The sequence below is a fragment of the Vicugna pacos genome, chromosome 11 (assembly GCF_048564905.1).
Source record: "Vicugna pacos chromosome 11, VicPac4, whole genome shotgun sequence".
Taxonomy (NCBI): Eukaryota; Metazoa; Chordata; class Mammalia; order Artiodactyla; family Camelidae; genus Vicugna; species Vicugna pacos.
The window spans coordinates 88,288,407-88,307,236 of NC_132997.1; the positions used below are offsets into that span (position 1 = coordinate 88,288,407).

At 32.9% G+C, this 18,830-nt stretch overlaps 1 protein-coding gene across 5 annotated transcripts in view; it reads left to right on the forward strand.

The window, feature by feature from the left end:
- Positions 1–18,830, forward strand: part of ATRNL1 (attractin like 1) — a 626,998-nt gene that overhangs the window by 212,914 nt on the left and 395,254 nt on the right. For all 5 annotated transcript variants that reach the window (XM_072971947.1, XM_072971950.1, XM_072971948.1 and 2 more), the window contains 3 exons: positions 9,857–9,951; positions 14,901–14,979; positions 16,917–17,074. In XM_072971947.1, the coding sequence (XP_072828048.1) occupies positions 9,857–9,951; positions 14,901–14,979; positions 16,917–17,074 (332 nt within the window). The remainder of the gene's footprint in view (positions 1–9,856; positions 9,952–14,900; positions 14,980–16,916; positions 17,075–18,830) is intronic.

An 18,830-nucleotide genomic window follows, 5' to 3' on the forward strand; every position in this document is an offset into this window, starting at 1 on the left:
ACAAAATTGTTTAATATTTTAGTATGTTTCAAACTAAAGTACAATATAACACAATTACAAGAAATATTTGAGAGGAAAAAAGTGCTATTGAATTAATCTAGAAGAGAGATGAAAAACTTATTTGACTGTATATTTTTAAATAAAAGTGTTATTCTGGCTATGTAAGTGACACAGACTCCATGTAAAAATATTTAAACAAAACACAAAAAATTTAAGGAGGAAAACAAAACTGTCTGAACACCTCCCAGCTGGGCTCCCGTGCAGTCTGCCCTCTGCACAAGTGCCGTCTGCAAGGAAGTGGGGCTGATCTCCAGTACTTAACTTTTCTTACTAAGCCCAGTGGCATGGCATGGGGATGCATCTGCCTTGCGCAAGGGTTAATAGCTCCTTATTGGTATAAGGATGCTGAGTGTGCATTTCTAAATGCTGAATGCATGCCTTTTTAAGTAAATTATGTCCTGAGAACCATTTTACATAAAACTGGTAGTAACGTATACAATACTCTTATTCTGAACCACTTTTTCTTTTTTACAGATATATAGCTCATTATTTAGAAATATTTGTTGAATAAAACTGGAAAACCACCTGATTTTAAAATGATGATAATACCAGTTAAACTTTGTTGAGCACTTACTGTGCTAGGCTAGTCTAAGCCGTTTATATTTATTAGATTATTTAATCCTCAAATGAGAAGGGTATACTTTTTATCCCCATTTTTTATTTGAGGGAACAAAGGCAGAGAAAGTTTAATTCATCTGTATAAGATCACCCAGCTAGGAATGTCAAAGCCAGTTTCAATCCAGGTAGTCTGAGTCTGTACCCACCTCTGGGTCTGTACCACTGACTCTTGACCACAGGTGGTAAAACTTGAACAACAAAAATTTGCACTATGTTTAGCCTAAGAGTTGTTTTTATGTGAATAAAATAAAAACACCATGTTAAAGAAAATCAAAACAGGACCTAAACAAATGAAAATTCAAAATTACTCAAATGAGAAGTCTTCATATGAAAATAGCCATACTTTAAAAGATTGATATATATATATAAATTTTATGCATTTCCAATTAGAATTTCATTCAGTTCAGGTTTTTGAAGGATATGCATGAATAAATTACATTAAATTTTATTTTAAAGAATACACTTTTAGAATATACAGTAAAATTATGAAAAGGAAGAAGAGTGAGAAATCCCCACCTGACGGATACCCAGACTTATTGTAACTCTAACTGTATTGGTTCCTATTCTGATATAAGAATCAATGAACAAAATAGAGTCCAGGATCAGATTCCTAAACATTTGGGAATTTATATGGCAGTCATTTTATTTTTATAAAGTTCTTAATGACTTAATCTGCTTGTTCTTAAATACCCCAAACTTTACCTAAGATCATGGCCTTTGCATTTACTATATCCTCTGTCTCAGCTACTCCATCCCTAACCAATACTCTGCTTCTCCCTGAAGTGGACTCCCTTGGGTATCACAGTAACCTTTTTCCCCCCATCCTAACACTTACACAGTATACAGTTATCTCACTTATTTGTTTACTTGAATGTGGATTTTCTTTACTCACTAGAATGAAAGTCTCTGAACCCAGGACCTTCTCTTGCTGGAACCCATACTTAGAAAATCTGTGGCTTCTGGGTAGGCTCTCAGTAAATACATACTAGGAGGACACACATAAATTATTAATAAATAAATGAATACACATGCATTGTGGCTGTGTGGGCAAGTATTTTTACTGATGGGGTATTTGACCAAAAATGTTTGGAGATCATGTTATAGGCTATCAAGTAAAAGTTGCTTTACCTTTATTTTTTAATTTATTTTCATAAAGTAGTACCATTCATCATTGGAAAGCTTTAAGCATCAGCCATTCATTTGAATAAAAATGAGCTTCAATCTTTATTTTTCTACTTAGTCTATGGAACATTTGCTTCAAATAAAATCTAAGCAGATTTCCATATGTCATTGCAGATTAATGGAAGGTTTAGCTACTTGGAGATACTAAGAAGTAAAGGAAGGTGGCTTCTGAAGAGATCATGGTATATTATATGAAAACCACTAGAATCATTGATGTATAGGCATTGGTGATCACGGCCCATCCTCTCTTATTCATTGATGAAAAAATAAGGCTCAGTGAGTTTAAGTGTATATCGTAGTCTACACAATCAGTCATTTAGAATATGGATAACAACAAAGATTCTGTGCTTTTTCTGTGATGTTTTATCTAGGGAACATTGACGTTGCAAAATTCCTGCAACAGGTTTTACCTTTGGAATTATCCTAAATGTCCCAAGCTCAATAGAAATTCTTAATTAATAATTGTAAGCACGGATAGCACAAGGAAATACTAGTAGTTATTGCATATGTATTATATGCAAAACAATTTTATATTAATTATTTCATTTAATTTGCACAAAGGTAACATTTTTTTTGCCCTTAATTTACTTACTGAAGAGTTACCCTGTTAGAACTTGGAGAGACTGTCAGTTATTGGAATTGACTCACTTTTGTTTATTCATTCAGCATTTATCTATTGACTAACTACTTTGTTGGACTCTGGGGATATTACAGAGAGCAAAATGGGTTCTGCTCCATTGAAGCTTATAAAGTAGTAGAGAAAATAGATATTAAACGTGTTATATAATTACCTAGGTATGATTGTCATAAGAACTCTGAATAAAGATGATAGATGCTTTGGGAATATATTACAAGAGATTACAAGAGAGCCTGACCTAATTTGTGGGACAGGGAGTAGAAGTGGGTGAGGCAAGAGAATGATGAAGCTATGATGTGGAAGATGACTTGGTAGTGGAGCGGCGATGGCATGAGGATGGGAGGAAGTAGAATCGTTGGGGGCAGCATGCACCAAATCAGTGGTTGGAAGGAACAGGGCAGATGAGACACTAAACATTTTAACACACTGAACTAGGTGGAGAGAGGTAGGAGATGAGGTGTGTGAGATCTGTAGGCTCTAAATGACACAGTGCTTTATGGAACATGTAAGCATTTTGGTCTTTATCGTAAGAAAAATGAGAAGCCGCTGAAGGGTGTTAAGAGGAGAGTAAAACGTTCACTTTTAATTTTAAAATAATCAGTCTGCTTGCAGTGTGTCAAACAGGTTGATGAGGGCAATAGAGATGAAAGACACCATTTTAGTTCATTTTCTGAGACGTTATTTCTGGAGCTACATTTTAAATGTGACTATGATGCATTTAGACTGTGAGTATACTTGAATTTACATTCACGTAGGTTTTATCATTTACTAAACAATTGTCTCAACTGGCAAATACATGTACATATACCATTATTTAAAACATATTTGGATTCTTGATGCTTTGTCAGTATCTATGTACATCCTTTCAGATCCCTCAGGATCGCCAAATACATGGTCATGAACTCATATATTTATTAACAAATATGTAACTGTATATAAATACATGTAAGAGAGTCGGTTTGAGTTTTGAAATTTTTTAGAATTCTTTCAGAGACAATATAGTGAATAAGGAAAGTGAAATATTTATTGGATGCCTTTATTTTATGAGACAATCAAGCCAAGTACATACTAACACAATTACATGTAACCCACAGAGCAATCCGGTGAGATAGGCGGTTTTAACCTGTTGTGCCATTGAATCTCACTGAGGTTAATTACCCTGCTTACTATAACCCAGTTGGTAAATGGGATATTTCAATTGCAATCTCCTTAAATCCTGTGCATAATGCTAAATTAAAAGTGAAATACAGTACTCACCAGTAAAAAAGCAAATCATTAGGTCTTAGTTCCTTTCTCAAGATACTTCAATTAAAAATTTCTGAAAAAATTCAGAGTTTATAGAATAAATATTCTGGTTTCCAAATCAGCTGAAATTTGTATGAACAGTGTCATGTGATATAGCATACACAAACCAAGGTGGATTTCACTTGTGATCCTGGCATGTTTGCCTTCTTAGATCACAGATACATAGATATTTCAGTTTGTTCCATTATTGATGGTGTTATCTTTGATCAGCTGTTAATGTGTGAAGTCTAAAGTCCACTCTAAAGTTACTGTTTCTTATTGTATTTAATGAGTATATTATGAGGAAATTCTTGGAGATTTTGTAAATATCCTATTTTTTATCATACTATCCACTGTTTTTACCATACATTGATGTGTTTGCCAAGTGATTTTCTATTCCATCACTTCTTCCACCTTTATTAACTATAAGGAAGAGCTGTCCCTTCTCCTTCATCTACGTGTTTATTCACTTATTTGTATTTATCAATATAGATCCATGGATATATATATATATATATATATATTTATATAAATATATATATATAATGGCTTATAATAAATTACTATCATTCTTTATTTTATTGCTGAAATTGCTCTAGATTTGGCTGTTGGGAACTTCCTCAAATTGGCTCCTGTGTTCTTTTTGCAAGACTCTCATTTTCTGAGCATTTCCTTATTTTCTGACACCACGAAATATTTCAGACTCATCTTGTACTTTTCTGCCCAGCCCTGAAATCTTCCATTTTCCCAAGAAGCCATGGTTCCTTATACTGGAGAATGGTATTTAGAAACAAGAACCTCGGAGCTAAGTATACTCATTGCTTCTGGGTTATTACTCTTTCTTTCCTTTAAAAATGTTTTTATTTAAAAATTAAATCACCGGGGTATATTCTTACTCTTTTTGGAACTCTACTGTCTTAACTTCGACTGAAACTTGTTATATCCTGTCTGTTCTCTAAGGGAAGTGTTAACTGTTTTTTCTTTCCCAATGTCAATACCTTAGTATCTGGACATAGAAATAGTTATCTGCCTTGCTTCCTTTGACACTGACAAATAATTGCTTTTCTTTACCCATTCAGAAATTTCATCTCCTTTGAAGCAATGTTGTAAGTCTCCATGTTGTTGCCTTCTGTTGAAATCCTGTGCTCTCCATTTAATTTTTATCCATTTAATTCTTTTTTGCCTGACATCATTCTTGATTTCAATTTCCACATGTACTTTAATTATGCATTAATTATGTTGTGTTCAATTTCCAAAACGGCTTATAGAAGTCAAACACTCTGTACTCTCAGAATACTTTTATTATCAGCAAATGATACACATGGAAAGGGATCTGGAGATCTTAGATATTAGGACTAACAGTGTAGGTACAGTATTTAGGGCAGTTTTATTTTTCTTTTTGGTGGAGAGATAAGCAGAATCCCCAACATATTAAAATAGCCCCCCAATAAGAGCTGTAGGTATTTATATTTTTATATTATATTTGACCACATATTGAAATTGTCTCTTATTTTAGTAGCTTTTTACTTGTATAATATTTCTTGGTACACAATCTGATTTTAGACATAAAAAGATTACTTTGTTTTCTTTTGTTCTACTTGAAATCTGTCATCTGTTCACTGACAGATCTTTTTGCTATGCTATTTCCATATCTCTCTTTGTCTCTTAGTTGTAGTATGTGTATGAATTTTTTCTTCAGGTTGAGTATGTAGATCACATATTTCTAGGGCATTTACTTACCTGAGATGATCTTTTTGTTGTTTTTCTATGTAGACAGGATGTTGAGTGTACATATTCCGTAAAATATTGCTCCTGTTTCTTGTCTTTTGCCCTATATTGTTACTTAAGACCACCTAGCCTCTTGCCTAATCTTGTTACGTAAATAACTCATTTGTCTGAATGCATGTGAATGTGTGTGTGCGTGTGTGCATGTGTGCGTGTGTGCATGTGTGTGTGTGTGTGAACATGCTCACATGGACATGCCTGAATGTCTATGGTATTTTTTTAATAACAGCTTTACTGAGATATAATTCATATTCCTAAAATCTCACCCCTTTAAAGTGTACAATTCAGTGATTTTTGATATATTTACGAGGTTGTGCAAACACCACCACTGTCTACTTTTAGAATGGCATTCTCTCTCCAAAGAGAAGCCCAGTCCGTATCAGCAGTCACTTCTCATTCTTTCCCCTAGCTGGGGTAATCTTTTTTTCTGTCTCTATGGATTGGTCTACTCTGACACACTGTAGAAATGATGTCACGAAATATGTGGTCTTTTGTGATGGCTTCTTTTATTTATCGTAATGTTTTCAAGGTTCGCCCGTGTTATAGCAGGTATCAGTACGCTGTTCTTCATAGCCAAATAGTATCCCATTGTATGGACATACTGCGTTTTGTTTACCATTCACCAATGATGGATATTTGGGTTGTTTTTACTTTTGGGATATTATGAATAATGCTGGATTCTCTTTATCTTTTGTGCAGGGTATTTCCTTTCAGTATTTAGATTTGAATCTTCAACCGATTTTTTACCATACATTTGACATGTGTTATATGTGCTTCTTTTCAATTTGTTGTATCTGTTTTAATAACATTATCCATGCATGTATTGTTAATTTATATGCCTAATATTCCTTCTGAATGATTTTCATCTTTGTTCTATTCTGGGAGATTTTTTCAGATTTGACCTACATAGCACTGATACAGAATCATGTCATTTTAATCCTTTTATTTTCTGATTTGTTATTTTTAATTTTGCCATTATATCATCACTTTTTGTTTGTCTTGTTTCTTACAGTTTTAACTTATTTAATTCTTTTTATTGTAGTCTTCAGTGTTAGCTCACCTTTTATCTTTAATTATGTGGGGTTTTTTAGATTTTCTTTTTTTTCTTGCATACTGTGCGAGTCAGACTAACTTAACAATACGAAAGATGTCACCTTTTCCTTTCTCTTTGTTTTCATGTTTTTTTTTTTAATCATCTATACAGTCAGAATTCGGAGCCAGAAGTATAAGCAGACTCATACTAACTTTAAGGTGTACCAAGTTCATATAAAACGTGAGAGAGATATAAAAACGAGTGGCTCTTCTTCATATCCATTTGCCCGTATTTGTAGACTTCATTTTTAGGTATAATTGGGAAATTAATTGCCAATGTCTAAAATTTCCTGAAATTATCAGAGATAGTTTGCTGATTGTTAGCCAATATATTTAAGAGCTAGCTATATCATTTTAGCTGTTCCAACTGACAGGGCTCAGTCTATGAAATCAGAGGATTGGTTCGTATAGTATTTATGGTTTCTTCAAGCTTTGAAATATATCCTTGGTATTTTTTCTATTCACAAAATTTTCAAATAATTGTCTCTAGTCATTAATATATTTAAACATGCAGAATACAGTTCATCTTTTTTAACTATGAAAAATTTTAAATATGCTGGACACTATAGTATATATATATTTTATGTATATACATATAAATATACTTTTGTAGTATACATGATTTTAAAATTGTGTACTTACCACTTGAGCTTTAATATAGCTTAACACTTTGCTGTGTTTCCTGCAGCAACACAGGCTCCCTCTCTGCTCGCCTTCTGTAGGGTGGGCGTGGTTTACAAGGCTCCACCCTTTGGGCTCAGCAGCAGGAGTTTCTTGGGGCTGTTGTCAAGTGACGTTAGGGTTGATGGTTGCATCGTATACTTTGTTCTGATCTTGTATCTGCAACTATGATAAATAAGCAAGAGAGAAATCAAGCTTGAATGCCTGGCCGAGAATTTGGTGATTGTGGCTGAGGGCTGGAATCCATAAAGGCAGAAGAACGTCCTTAGGCCTGGGGCACTGCAGCCTCTGACCGGAGCTGCCCAGGTCACCCAGTCCCTGCCTCCTGAGGGCGTCTACTCCTCACTTCCTAGTGCTCAGTTTCAAGGGAGGAAAACGTAAAGGTAATTAGGCAGACACGTATTTGAAAACAGTTTTGAAATGTCTACTTTCCCTCAGTGGTGTTTTCCCTTCATTCTGAACAGGTATCTTCTTCCTCAGTATTGCAGCCCTACTTCTGAAAACCCTCTCAGCTGCAGCGGACCAGGGTGGTCCCCAGTCTCTTTTCGTGGCCCCCCTGGCACTGAATTCTGCTTTTGTTCCTGCCTCATGGCTGCCCTCTCAGTCTCCCTTGTGGGCTCTTCCTGAGGATCGGATTGTGTGACTTTGGTTTGCCCCGGGGGCTCATCCCTTGGGCCTCTTCCCTATCAGCAACTGGTGATTTCTTGAGTTCATGGCTTTAAATTCCATCTAAAATGCGGAAGGTTTCTAAATTGCTATCTCCTGACTGCTGAGTTCAACATATCACTTAGGTATTCTATCTCCTGACTGCTGAGTTCAACATATCACTTAGGTATTCAATAAGTAACACAGATTTAACATCTTCAGAACTAAGCTTCTAATTATTCCAAACTCCCAACGCAAAACCCTTTCTTCTCAGCCATCTCAGTTAATGCTGACATTTTGCTTGGCTTGGGTCAAAAAAAAACTTTACCCTTGCTTCTTTCAAATGCAACGTCTGTTTATTTAGCTAATCCTGTTTGTTACACCTTCTGCATACACTCTGTGTGTCGGGCCCTTCTCATGACCTCACTGCTGTTACCACATCTACCATCACCTCTTGTTTGCATTCTTACCACAGCCTGTTTACAAGAATCACAGCTAAGACTTGTTCTTTCATTGAGGTTTTTGAACTTGTTTCCTTTGCCTGGATTCCATTTTCTCCAGGAAACTCCATGGCTTATTCTCTTACTGTCTTTGATCTTCAATTTTCCTTTTCAAAGTTGCAAGCGTACGCCTGCCTGAACAGCAGTTCCTCTCCTCTCCACTGGCTTATTACTCTTACACTTACTGTCATCTGTTATACTATACGCTTAAATTGTTTATTAATTTTCATTGTCTGTTCAATAGAGTATAATTTGCTTGAGGACAGAATTTTGTATCTTTGATTTTTATATATTTCCGGTCCCTAGAATAAGACTGGCCCGTTGAATTTGCCTGTGCATTTTCTGGCAGTGAGATGAAAAGCAGAAATATGACCTATGACGTAGTTCTCATTATCACATAGAAGGATGCCTATAAATTCTTACAAAGACAAAGTTGTTGTCTTATACTAAATTACACAGGAAATTTATAGGGTGGATCTTATCAAGTACATTGTAAGCCACATGAAGAATGATGTCTTGATAATAAATCCAGTGATATTTTCCCTGTCTTTACTTTTTATTTTAGTAGGGTTTAATGGCTCAGGGCATAACATGAAAGGTATGTACCCCAAAAATGGGAGTCATCTCTATTTAAACAATTTGAAAAATTTTCTAAAGGTGGCAGTTTAACATTATAAGTAATGCTTCACGTTTGTATAACATGTGAAGCTCCTCATGACCTGTAACCGTGGTTTCACCACTATACATGGACAAAATTTAAAAATGTTTACCACTGACGTCTCTTTACCAATTATTAGTAAGAGTGACCTTGGTAGAATGATATGTTTATCACAGAGCCATTTTAAACATGCTGAAACTAAAAACAACCACAATAATAAAGGGACAGGTAAATGCATTATAGCATATGATGAAATGTTATTTAGCTATTAAAGTTCATGTTTTCAAAGAACTTTGATTTTGTGGAAGTAGATTACCAAAATTTTTGCCTATCTTTCGATTTACAAAATTTTAACTGGAATAAAATGCACTAAATGTTACCAGTATTTTTCTCTAGTTATAAGATTATGGATAACTTAATTTCTTCTCTTACTTTTGTATGGTTTCCATACAAAATAGAATAGCTATAGTGTTTATAGAACTTCTATGCTGACAACAGAAGTAATGAACAGAATTTGTAAAGAATTAGAAATACTCTATATTATATTTTGTTTTTTGTTGCTTGGTGACAAAGATTTATAATTTACCAGTCTTGAGTAGTCCACTAATGATTAATGATAATCATTTTCAATATTAATATGCAATATATTTTCACCTAACTTTTATCAATTAAAAAAGATACATATCAGGATTGTGTTTTTGTTTCCCCCTGCAGACAGCCTTTTGATTGATTATCAGTTTACATTCAGCTTATTACAGGAAGATGATCGCCACCATACTGCTATAAACTTCATAGCAAACCCGGAGCAGGTAAGGGGACAGTTTAACTTTCATAGTATAATTATATTAATATCAAGGAATACAATTTTTTAATCATCTTTCATTGTAATTGTACCTATTCTCAAAATTATCACATTGTAGGGCTTTTGTAGAAAGACTAATCTTCTTACTAGTTTTTTTTCATAAAATGTAGATATCCTTGTGATTCAGAGAATTTGTGTTTGATATTTCAGATTTTGCAAACAGTCCTAAAATTTATATATTATTTCTTTTACTTCTCGGGCTTGCAACAGTGTTTGTGCTTATAATTATGTTCTCAAATTGGGAGTAGTCTTGTTTGAAAATAAAACCCATAACTTCAAAACACAAGCTGTATTATATATGTTTCTCTTCTTTTATATACCATTACTTAGTCGTAGGTTTTCATTGTCTTTTTTTCTAAAGCTGCTGGTTTGTCTGAGTTATGATAGCTTTAAAAATTTATTTTTATTGAGACATATTACATTATGTAAGTTTATGTGTATTAGTATCTGCAAATCTCGAGCTCCCAATTTATCCCTTCCCACCCTCTTCCCCCCTGGTAACCATAAGTTTGTTTTCTATGTCTAAGAGTCTGTTTCTGTTTTGTAGGTAAGTTCATTTGTATTTTTAAAAAAAATTTTTTTTAGATTCCACATATAAGTGATATCATATGGTATTTTTCTTTCTCCATCTGGCTTACTTCACTTAGAATGACAGTCTCCAGGTCCATCTATGTTGCTGCAAATGGCATTATTTCATTGTTTTTTTATGGCTGAGTAGTATTCCATAGTATAAATATACCACAGTTTCTTTATCCAGTCATCTGTCAATGGACATTTAGGTTGTTTCCATGTCTTGGCTATTGTAAATGGTACTGCTGTGAACATTGGGGTATATGTATCTTGTTTGAATTAAGGTTCCCTCTGGTTATATGCCCAGCAGTGGGATTGCTGGATCATATTGTAGATCTGTTTTTAGTCTTTTGAGAAATATCCATAATGTTTTCCATAATGGCTGCACCAAACTACATTCCCAGCAACATTCCCTTTTCTCCACGCCCTCTCCAGCATTTATCATTTGCGGACCTTTGAATGATGGCCATCCTGACTGGTGTGAGGTGATACTTTATTGTAGTTTTGATTTGCATTTCTCTGATAATTAGCAATATTGAGTATTTTTTCATGTGCCTACTGGCCATTCGTATGTCTTCATTGGAGAATTGCAGAATTGCTTGTTTAGATCTTCTGCCCATTTTTGGATTGGGTTGTTTTTTCTTATTAAGTTGTATGAGCTGTTTTTACTGAAAATTAAGCCCTTGCCAGTCTCATGTTTTGCAAATATTTTCTCCCATGCCATAGGTTGTCTTTTTGTTTTGCTTATGGTTTCCTTTGCTATGCAAAAGCTTATAAGTTTAATTAGGTCCCATTTATTTATTTTTGCTTTTATTTCTATGGCCTGGGTAGACTGCCCTTGGAGGACATTGCTAAGATTTATATCAGATAATGTTTCATCGATATCACTGATGAACATAGATGCAAAAATTCTGAGCAAAATATTAGCAAACAGAATCCAACAACACATTAAAAAAAATTATACACCATGATCAAGCTGGGTTCATCCCAGGGACACAAGGATGTTTCATCATATGCAAATCAATCAACTTGACACACCACATCAACAAGAGAAAGGACAGAAATCACATGATCATCTCAATAGATGCAGAAAAAGCATTTGATAAAATTCAACACGCATTTATGGTAAAAACTCTTAACCAAATTGGGTATAGGGGAAACATACCTCAACATAAAAAAAGCTATTTAAGACAAACCTACAGCCATCATAATACTCAACGGCGAAAAGTTGAAATCTTTGCCGCTAAAATCTGGTACTCTATGTCTTTTGATTGGGGAGTTTAATCCATTTATGTTTAAAGTAATTATTGATAAGTAAGGAGTTACTTTTGCCATTCTGTTATTGTGTCTGTCTTAAAGATCTTTTGTCCCTCTTCTCTCTTGCTGTCTTCCTTTGTGTTTCTTTGATATTTTTTTGGATATTGATACGCTTTGATTCCTTGCTTTTGTCTTTTCTGTGTCTTCTGTATGTATTTTCTTTGTAGCTGTCATGAGGCTTACAGACAACATGTTATAGTTAAAAACAGTGACTTTAAGCTGATGACAACTTCATTTCAATCACATGCAAAAACTATACTTTTACTACTCCCCTCTCCCCACCTTGTTATTGATGTCACAACAGTTTTGTCATTTACTTATTACATTTTGACAACAGATTCAATTCTAACCCACTGTACATCACCTCCAACCAATGCTTTTACATGAACAATTTCTGGAGTTGTTTTTTGTATCATATGATCTTGCTGAACTTAGCCACATCTAACCGACAATGTTCTAAGTGACTAATCTTTCATTTACTGTGGTAGTCACAGTATTACCTCTTCCAGGTCAGTATATTTTCCTTGATCTTCAATGTATTTTATGCGGCTTTAGTTATGGTACCATTCAAATATTTCAGTAATGCCTACTAAACTTAAGAGGATGAATTAAAAATTCTAGAAGGGTTTTATAGTTTTGTACATCAATTGGAAATTTTATATGACCTTTTTTAGCAATAATAGCGGTTATTCTCATTTCCACCAGCCAAAATAAGGCACACATAATTAGCAGATGTGACTTCAAGATAAAAATAGTGATTTAAGCTTTCTTAGGGGTGTACTGTTTCTACCATGTTTTGTTTTCATAGAAAAGCAACTCTTTTTGAACCACTTCATTAATAATAAAAAAGCAACCCTTTCTGAAGATCAGCAATCATGCCTTCTTCCTGAGACCCCTGGTAAAGAAGAATATGAAGTAGAAGAAAAAGAAGACATCCTATGTCCCCAGACCTAATAATATCAGCAGCATTACCATTACCAGCACTAAGGCCTGAAACCATAAATTTTTTGAGAGATTATCTTATTTAATATTCACAAGAAATGCTGTAGGGAGGTCGTTACATCCCCATTTTACAGATAAGGAAACTGATTTTCAGTTAGAATAGCTTTCCTAAATCAATCCGTATGTGTGTAAAGAGCTCAAATTTGAACCCAAGGTCATCAAACTCAACAGTGCATACTGTTTATTAATTCATTTCGTTGCTTCATGAACATGACTTAATGAATGTGAAGCACTAATTGGTTTTCCGGGCTGGTTAGTTTGTTATGATGACCCAAATCAGTTTTCGTTATCAGAGATACCGTCTTTTCATAATTGGGTTTTCCTTAGTGCAGTATTGTAAATATGATGCAATAGATGTTGCTTACCACACCTGAGCAGCTCATCTATTGAACAGACCTAATTGCATGCTGACATAAAAGCTTTTTGCATTTGTTACTGTGGTCATTAGTAGTGGCATTATCTTGAATCAGTGTCAGTTCTTTTTACTCGTATCTCATAAAATGTAGGAAGGTCTCAAGAAGCTTGACAAATCTGTGGTATATATGAGAAAGTATCTTAACCAAGCTCAATAAGTTAACCTCCTTCTTACATTCATGGCCGTTTATAAGTATGACTCTGATGGATGCTGCAGTATCCTTCTGAAATGCTGTGTATATTTAAACTCTCAGGCCTTATTTTTTCTTTGATTGCTTTGAATTCTCAGATGCTATCTCTCTGCAGATCACTACCTTGAAAAATCTGTGTGACTAAACTGTTCAGCCTTATTATCGCACATTTTATGTTGCATGCTCTTTCAAAATGCCCGTTCTTGAATCTACATTTGCTTCCTGGAAACTGTGAAGAGAGTGTCTTTCAGTGGTTGTGGAGCATTGTTAAGGGTTCTGAATAGCGGAACAACTGTCCCTGTATCTATGGCAATCATTAAGAGTAGTTGTTATTCGGAGGTAAAAAAACTGGATCTTAATGTATCATTTAAATGGGATGACTGTCACACACCCTCCCGTAGCCTTTGCCTTTTATGGTGCTTTTCCTTCTACTCCTGTCATCAGGGAGGGCTGTGCCCTTCTGTCAGTTTCGTCCCAAGACTGTTATGTCAGATATGGGGACCTTAATTGCCTATAGACTTATTTTTTCTAAGAACTACTCAGAAAATTGGAGATATATTTTCTGTTGGCTTACTTGTTCTATCTTATTTAGAGAAAATAGTAATACTAAGGAATTAATTTTAATTTTTTAGTAGTCAGGTCTCACTTAGCCATGCAGCCTTTTCTCTGAGTCTTTGTATATTTTAAAGCACAGCACAATGCGTTCAGTATCTGAAACCAAACTTATTTAATATGACTATCATTCTTTGCCTTTCTTCAAGTCTAAATAGTTGTAATCATACATAATTTTGTTTCTCATCTCTATGGGTAAGATAATAACATATAGTATTTAAGCGTTGTTTTCTTCAAATTAACTCTACTAGTGAATGACAAGATGCAGGTTGACTGACTTAAAGTTCTTCACTTTTCCTCTGTCCAGATGTTTAAATGAGTTGGTCTCTTTTTCCCCAAGTAGGTTCATAATTTTTACCTAAGAGTTTTAGTTTACATATTTTAAGTATTTTTTCACTAGAAAATGTATATATAATAAAACAGTATGAATCTAACAAGAAGTCTTTCAACAAAACAATCTTATATTGCTTTAAGATTACTTTGGACTAACCCAAGCATGTATTAGTTAAGTATTAATTACAGGTAAGGAAAGAGAATCAAAATATGAATATTGAATTACAGCAGCCTCTGGCTTACATATGAAAGGACAAGTTATAGTAGAGAATCAAAAAGGATATGAGTTTATCACCATATGTTTTCATTAAAAAATGTGTAATTGGTATCTATACTTTCTCACTTGAGTCTTGACGTAATGTATACAATTTAAGAAATACAGCATGGATGTAATTAAATCATTAAATATTTATCTAGTATAATTTGATTTTTTAAACAATATTTTCTTTCTTCGTAGTCAAATAAAAATTTGGATATTTCAATTAATGCATCAAACAACTTTAATCTCAATATTACATGGTCAGTTGGTTCAACAGGTAAGAGAATTTTGTTGTCATATGACTCACTTCTGTTCCTATATGTAAGGTGTTCTAATGTGACCTTTTACTGTTTATTTAAATAATTGAAATTTTTAAAAAAAGTATCATATACCATAATCATTGGGCTGTTTCAGGTAAAAATAATAAGCAGCATTATTAATAAAGCTTCCTTTGTTAACATTCTCCCTAATTCAATTAAAATTAGATGGATAACAGATATTGTATACTACTTAATTTTTTTATGTGGCAGTGTTATGAATTCCTGTGATTTTAATTAAGATAGATTACTTCCTTAGTGATTAATGAGACAGATTTCAATTATAAATTCAATTATTAAAAAAACAATAACATTCTTCTGTATATGCTGACACATTAACAATTTATCTATTACTTTTAAGCTTAGATTATATACCCCCTACCTTTGTCAGCTTTGGTGCTGGGAAAGGGTTAAAAAAATACCCTACACATAATATATTTTCCATAATGAGGTTTATAAGTTGCATTTGTTGACTTTTAAGAAATAGAACTAAGAAGAAGTATACATCTGTATGTTGAATTATGAAACAGTATAGTCAGTTTTTTATATTTATGTCTTAGGAAATTCTACTGCTTCCTACTTTCTCTATAAAAGGTATACTGTTGCATAAACATGCTGGAAACTTTTTAAAGAAAATATATGAATTCTTAGAAATCTGTATTTGATTTCTTAAGATTAAGTCATTATGCTATCTTAATATGTAGAATAATGGAAGCAGAATTCAAGAATGATAAGGTCTTTGCAGTTCCAGAATTTATATTACATATGTAAAAAGTGAAAAGTTTAGACAAATATGTAGACTTTGTTTTTTTACAATGATGCCAAACATATAGTAAAACCTTGGCACTGGGGGTTTCATTTATTAAGAACTCATGATAACTTGTACTGTTAATTTGAAATATACTTCTGCACAATAAGCTGACTCTAGAACAGTTTTGAAATTTGTCAACCAAAATATATAAAACCTGTATAATCCACTTTTGAACAGTGTGTTTAATATGCAAGAAATAATTACAATTTTCAGATTCCCAGAACCAAATCTAAGAAATTTTGCTTTATCAGTTTAGAAGATGGTGTCAGGAAATCTGCATTTTAAAAAAGCATCCAAGGAAATTTTGGAATAGGTGATCAGGTAGAAATTAATTCAGTTACTCAGTACTCTAATTCTAATTATTTGTACTGATGAGATGGAGAGCTTGGTAAGATTGTTGGAAATTCTTTTTCTCCATTTGGTTAATTTCAGTAAATACTTATTGAGTACCCAAAATGTGTTTAACTAATTGAACATTTAGCTCATGTTTTAAATTATATGCTCCTCTGAATTTATTCAAAGTAGTGCTGGTTCAATTTGTGGTAAACAAAAAAATATTGATTTCTTTTCTGTTTTTTAATTGGATTGAGACACGTGAAATATGTCTTGTTTTGAAAGGCTCTGTAGAGAAGTAGAAAATATTTAGTTTCTGGAGCCATACATACCTGAGTTCCAAAGAGGACTTTACTGTTCAGTGGCTATAAACTTGAGACAAGTGTTTTAATCTTAGTGAGGATAAGTTTTCATTTTGAAAAACTGAGATGGAATACCATACCTCTGGGATAAAATTGTTATTAAAACAGATTATAAAGCCTCTAAGCCAGCACCTACTGCATAGCACTTAAGGCACGGTATCATTTTAAAAGAGAACTTTTATACTAAATCTGTTTCCATTATATTCATGACAAATCTTATTTTCTTTCTTGTTTGTCGTTCTGAATTGTAAACATGAATTTATTTTGATAGCTATGTTCTTAAAAGTACAATTATAAAAATTAAGTGAATATCATATATGTATTACATTAATAAAGGTTGCTATTTCCTAATATGAATTATTTAAATTTGCTATTATTATTTACATTCTAGCTGGAACAATATCTGGGGAGGAGACTCCTATAGTTTCTAAGATGAATATAAAGGAGTACAGAGATAGCTTTTCCTATGAAAAATTTAACTTTAGAAGCAATCCAAACATTACATTCTACGTGTATGTCAGCAACTTTTCATGGCCTATTAAAATACAGGTACGTATTAATAGTATTTAATTTAATGACCATTGAGTATTTTCCTTATAAAAAGAATGCTGTTTTTCTTTAAAGAAATACTAAAGTTTCTATATTTTCAACAATATGAAAACATGTATTGACCCTTCAGAAAAAGGATGCAGTGAAGGTCTGTGATGATGAATGTCTTCATAAAGATATTTATACAAATATATCGAATCAACCAAGGAATGTACTGATTTTTCAGTGAGGCTATATTCTTAAAAAATGCACCAAAGTTTGAAAGAACTAGATTGTCTTATTTTCTGATTAACTTTATTCTTTGAGGGTTAGGTAGGTAATCGTTTCTTAGAATCCCACTTGAAATGATTTGCTATGTTTAGTAATTGCATTTTGCTTTATTATATACTGAACAAAATCCCAACTTTCACTAAAAATTTAGGATTAGCAGTACATAACAGTTAATTCTTTAAGGCTCACTACCTCTCACTATTGATTCCTTTATCTACTCTCTACACGTTACGTATTTTATTTTTATTGTGTTTAGCGATAGGCTGTGAAAGGCTTCAGATTTATTGCTGGGAAACATTGAGGGTGTTCTTTCTCTCTTGAAATAGTCAAAGTTTGCGTTCTTAATTTATGCTTTTATAAAAGAAAAGTATGTATGTTATAATGTTGGGATTGATTAATTTATTCATTCTTTTATGACTGATTGTTTAATTAAATTGAATTCAAATGAATTGACTGACTAGCTCATGTACGCCAAGTCCTGTGTTTTGAAATCTTTAAAAAAAATTACAGATCATTTCATCTCCTTATATGTTAATAAGTAACAGCTTACGATCTATGATCTGTGACTAGTAATTTTTGCATGCTTTATTTATATTCATTTCTATGTTATTTGTGAGAGGAATGAGTGATTTTTAAAAACCATGTTTGCTGAAAAAATTCTTAATTATAAGGTTGATTTCATGTCTCAATTTAGGAAATTACTTACTTGTCAAGAAATACTAGTACAAATTATTACTCAGTAAATAGTAATGGAAATTAATTTGATAAATTTACCTTTTCATTGTGATTGGTTTAGATGCTAATACAGTGACAAAAATACCAGAAATATTTCCATATAGTTGAAAAAATATTTGACATTGAGGATGCTGGATGTATCATTTCATTTTCTAAGATTTATACTGAAATATTAACCAGATTTCACTTATTTTATTCAGATTATGATTGAAGATGACAAAAAGACTCATCCATGAACTTATTAAATAGTAATTAAAATGGAAATAGTTGTTTTGTTTTTGATTGTATCTGCCCTTTATTTCATGGCTATCTAATTATATTTTATTTTTGAGCAAATTACATAGTCAGTTTAGAATGTTCTTGAATATTTAATGGTTAGAAATTACTTTCTAAATTGGATTTTCTTTTGAGAACATACTAGCAAAATGTTCTGGAAGCCCAGCCAGAATTTGTTTAATAAAGTTGAAATATCCCACTCTCCCAAAATAATAAAATGTAGAAAATAACTGATGGTCAAGATAGGTAGAGCCTAATTCCTGCTCTTTAATTAAAGTTATTACATTAGTCCTGAGAAATATATTATAGCTTATGAATATGTGTGTTTATAGAACTATAATAAACTTCATTTTTAAACATAAAATAGAAAAATTATTTTAATTGAGGTTTATTAGCTAATAGAGTTTAATCACATGAATTGATTTCTGAATATTTAACCATCCTTGATAATCATGGGCGAGCTCCACTTAGTCAT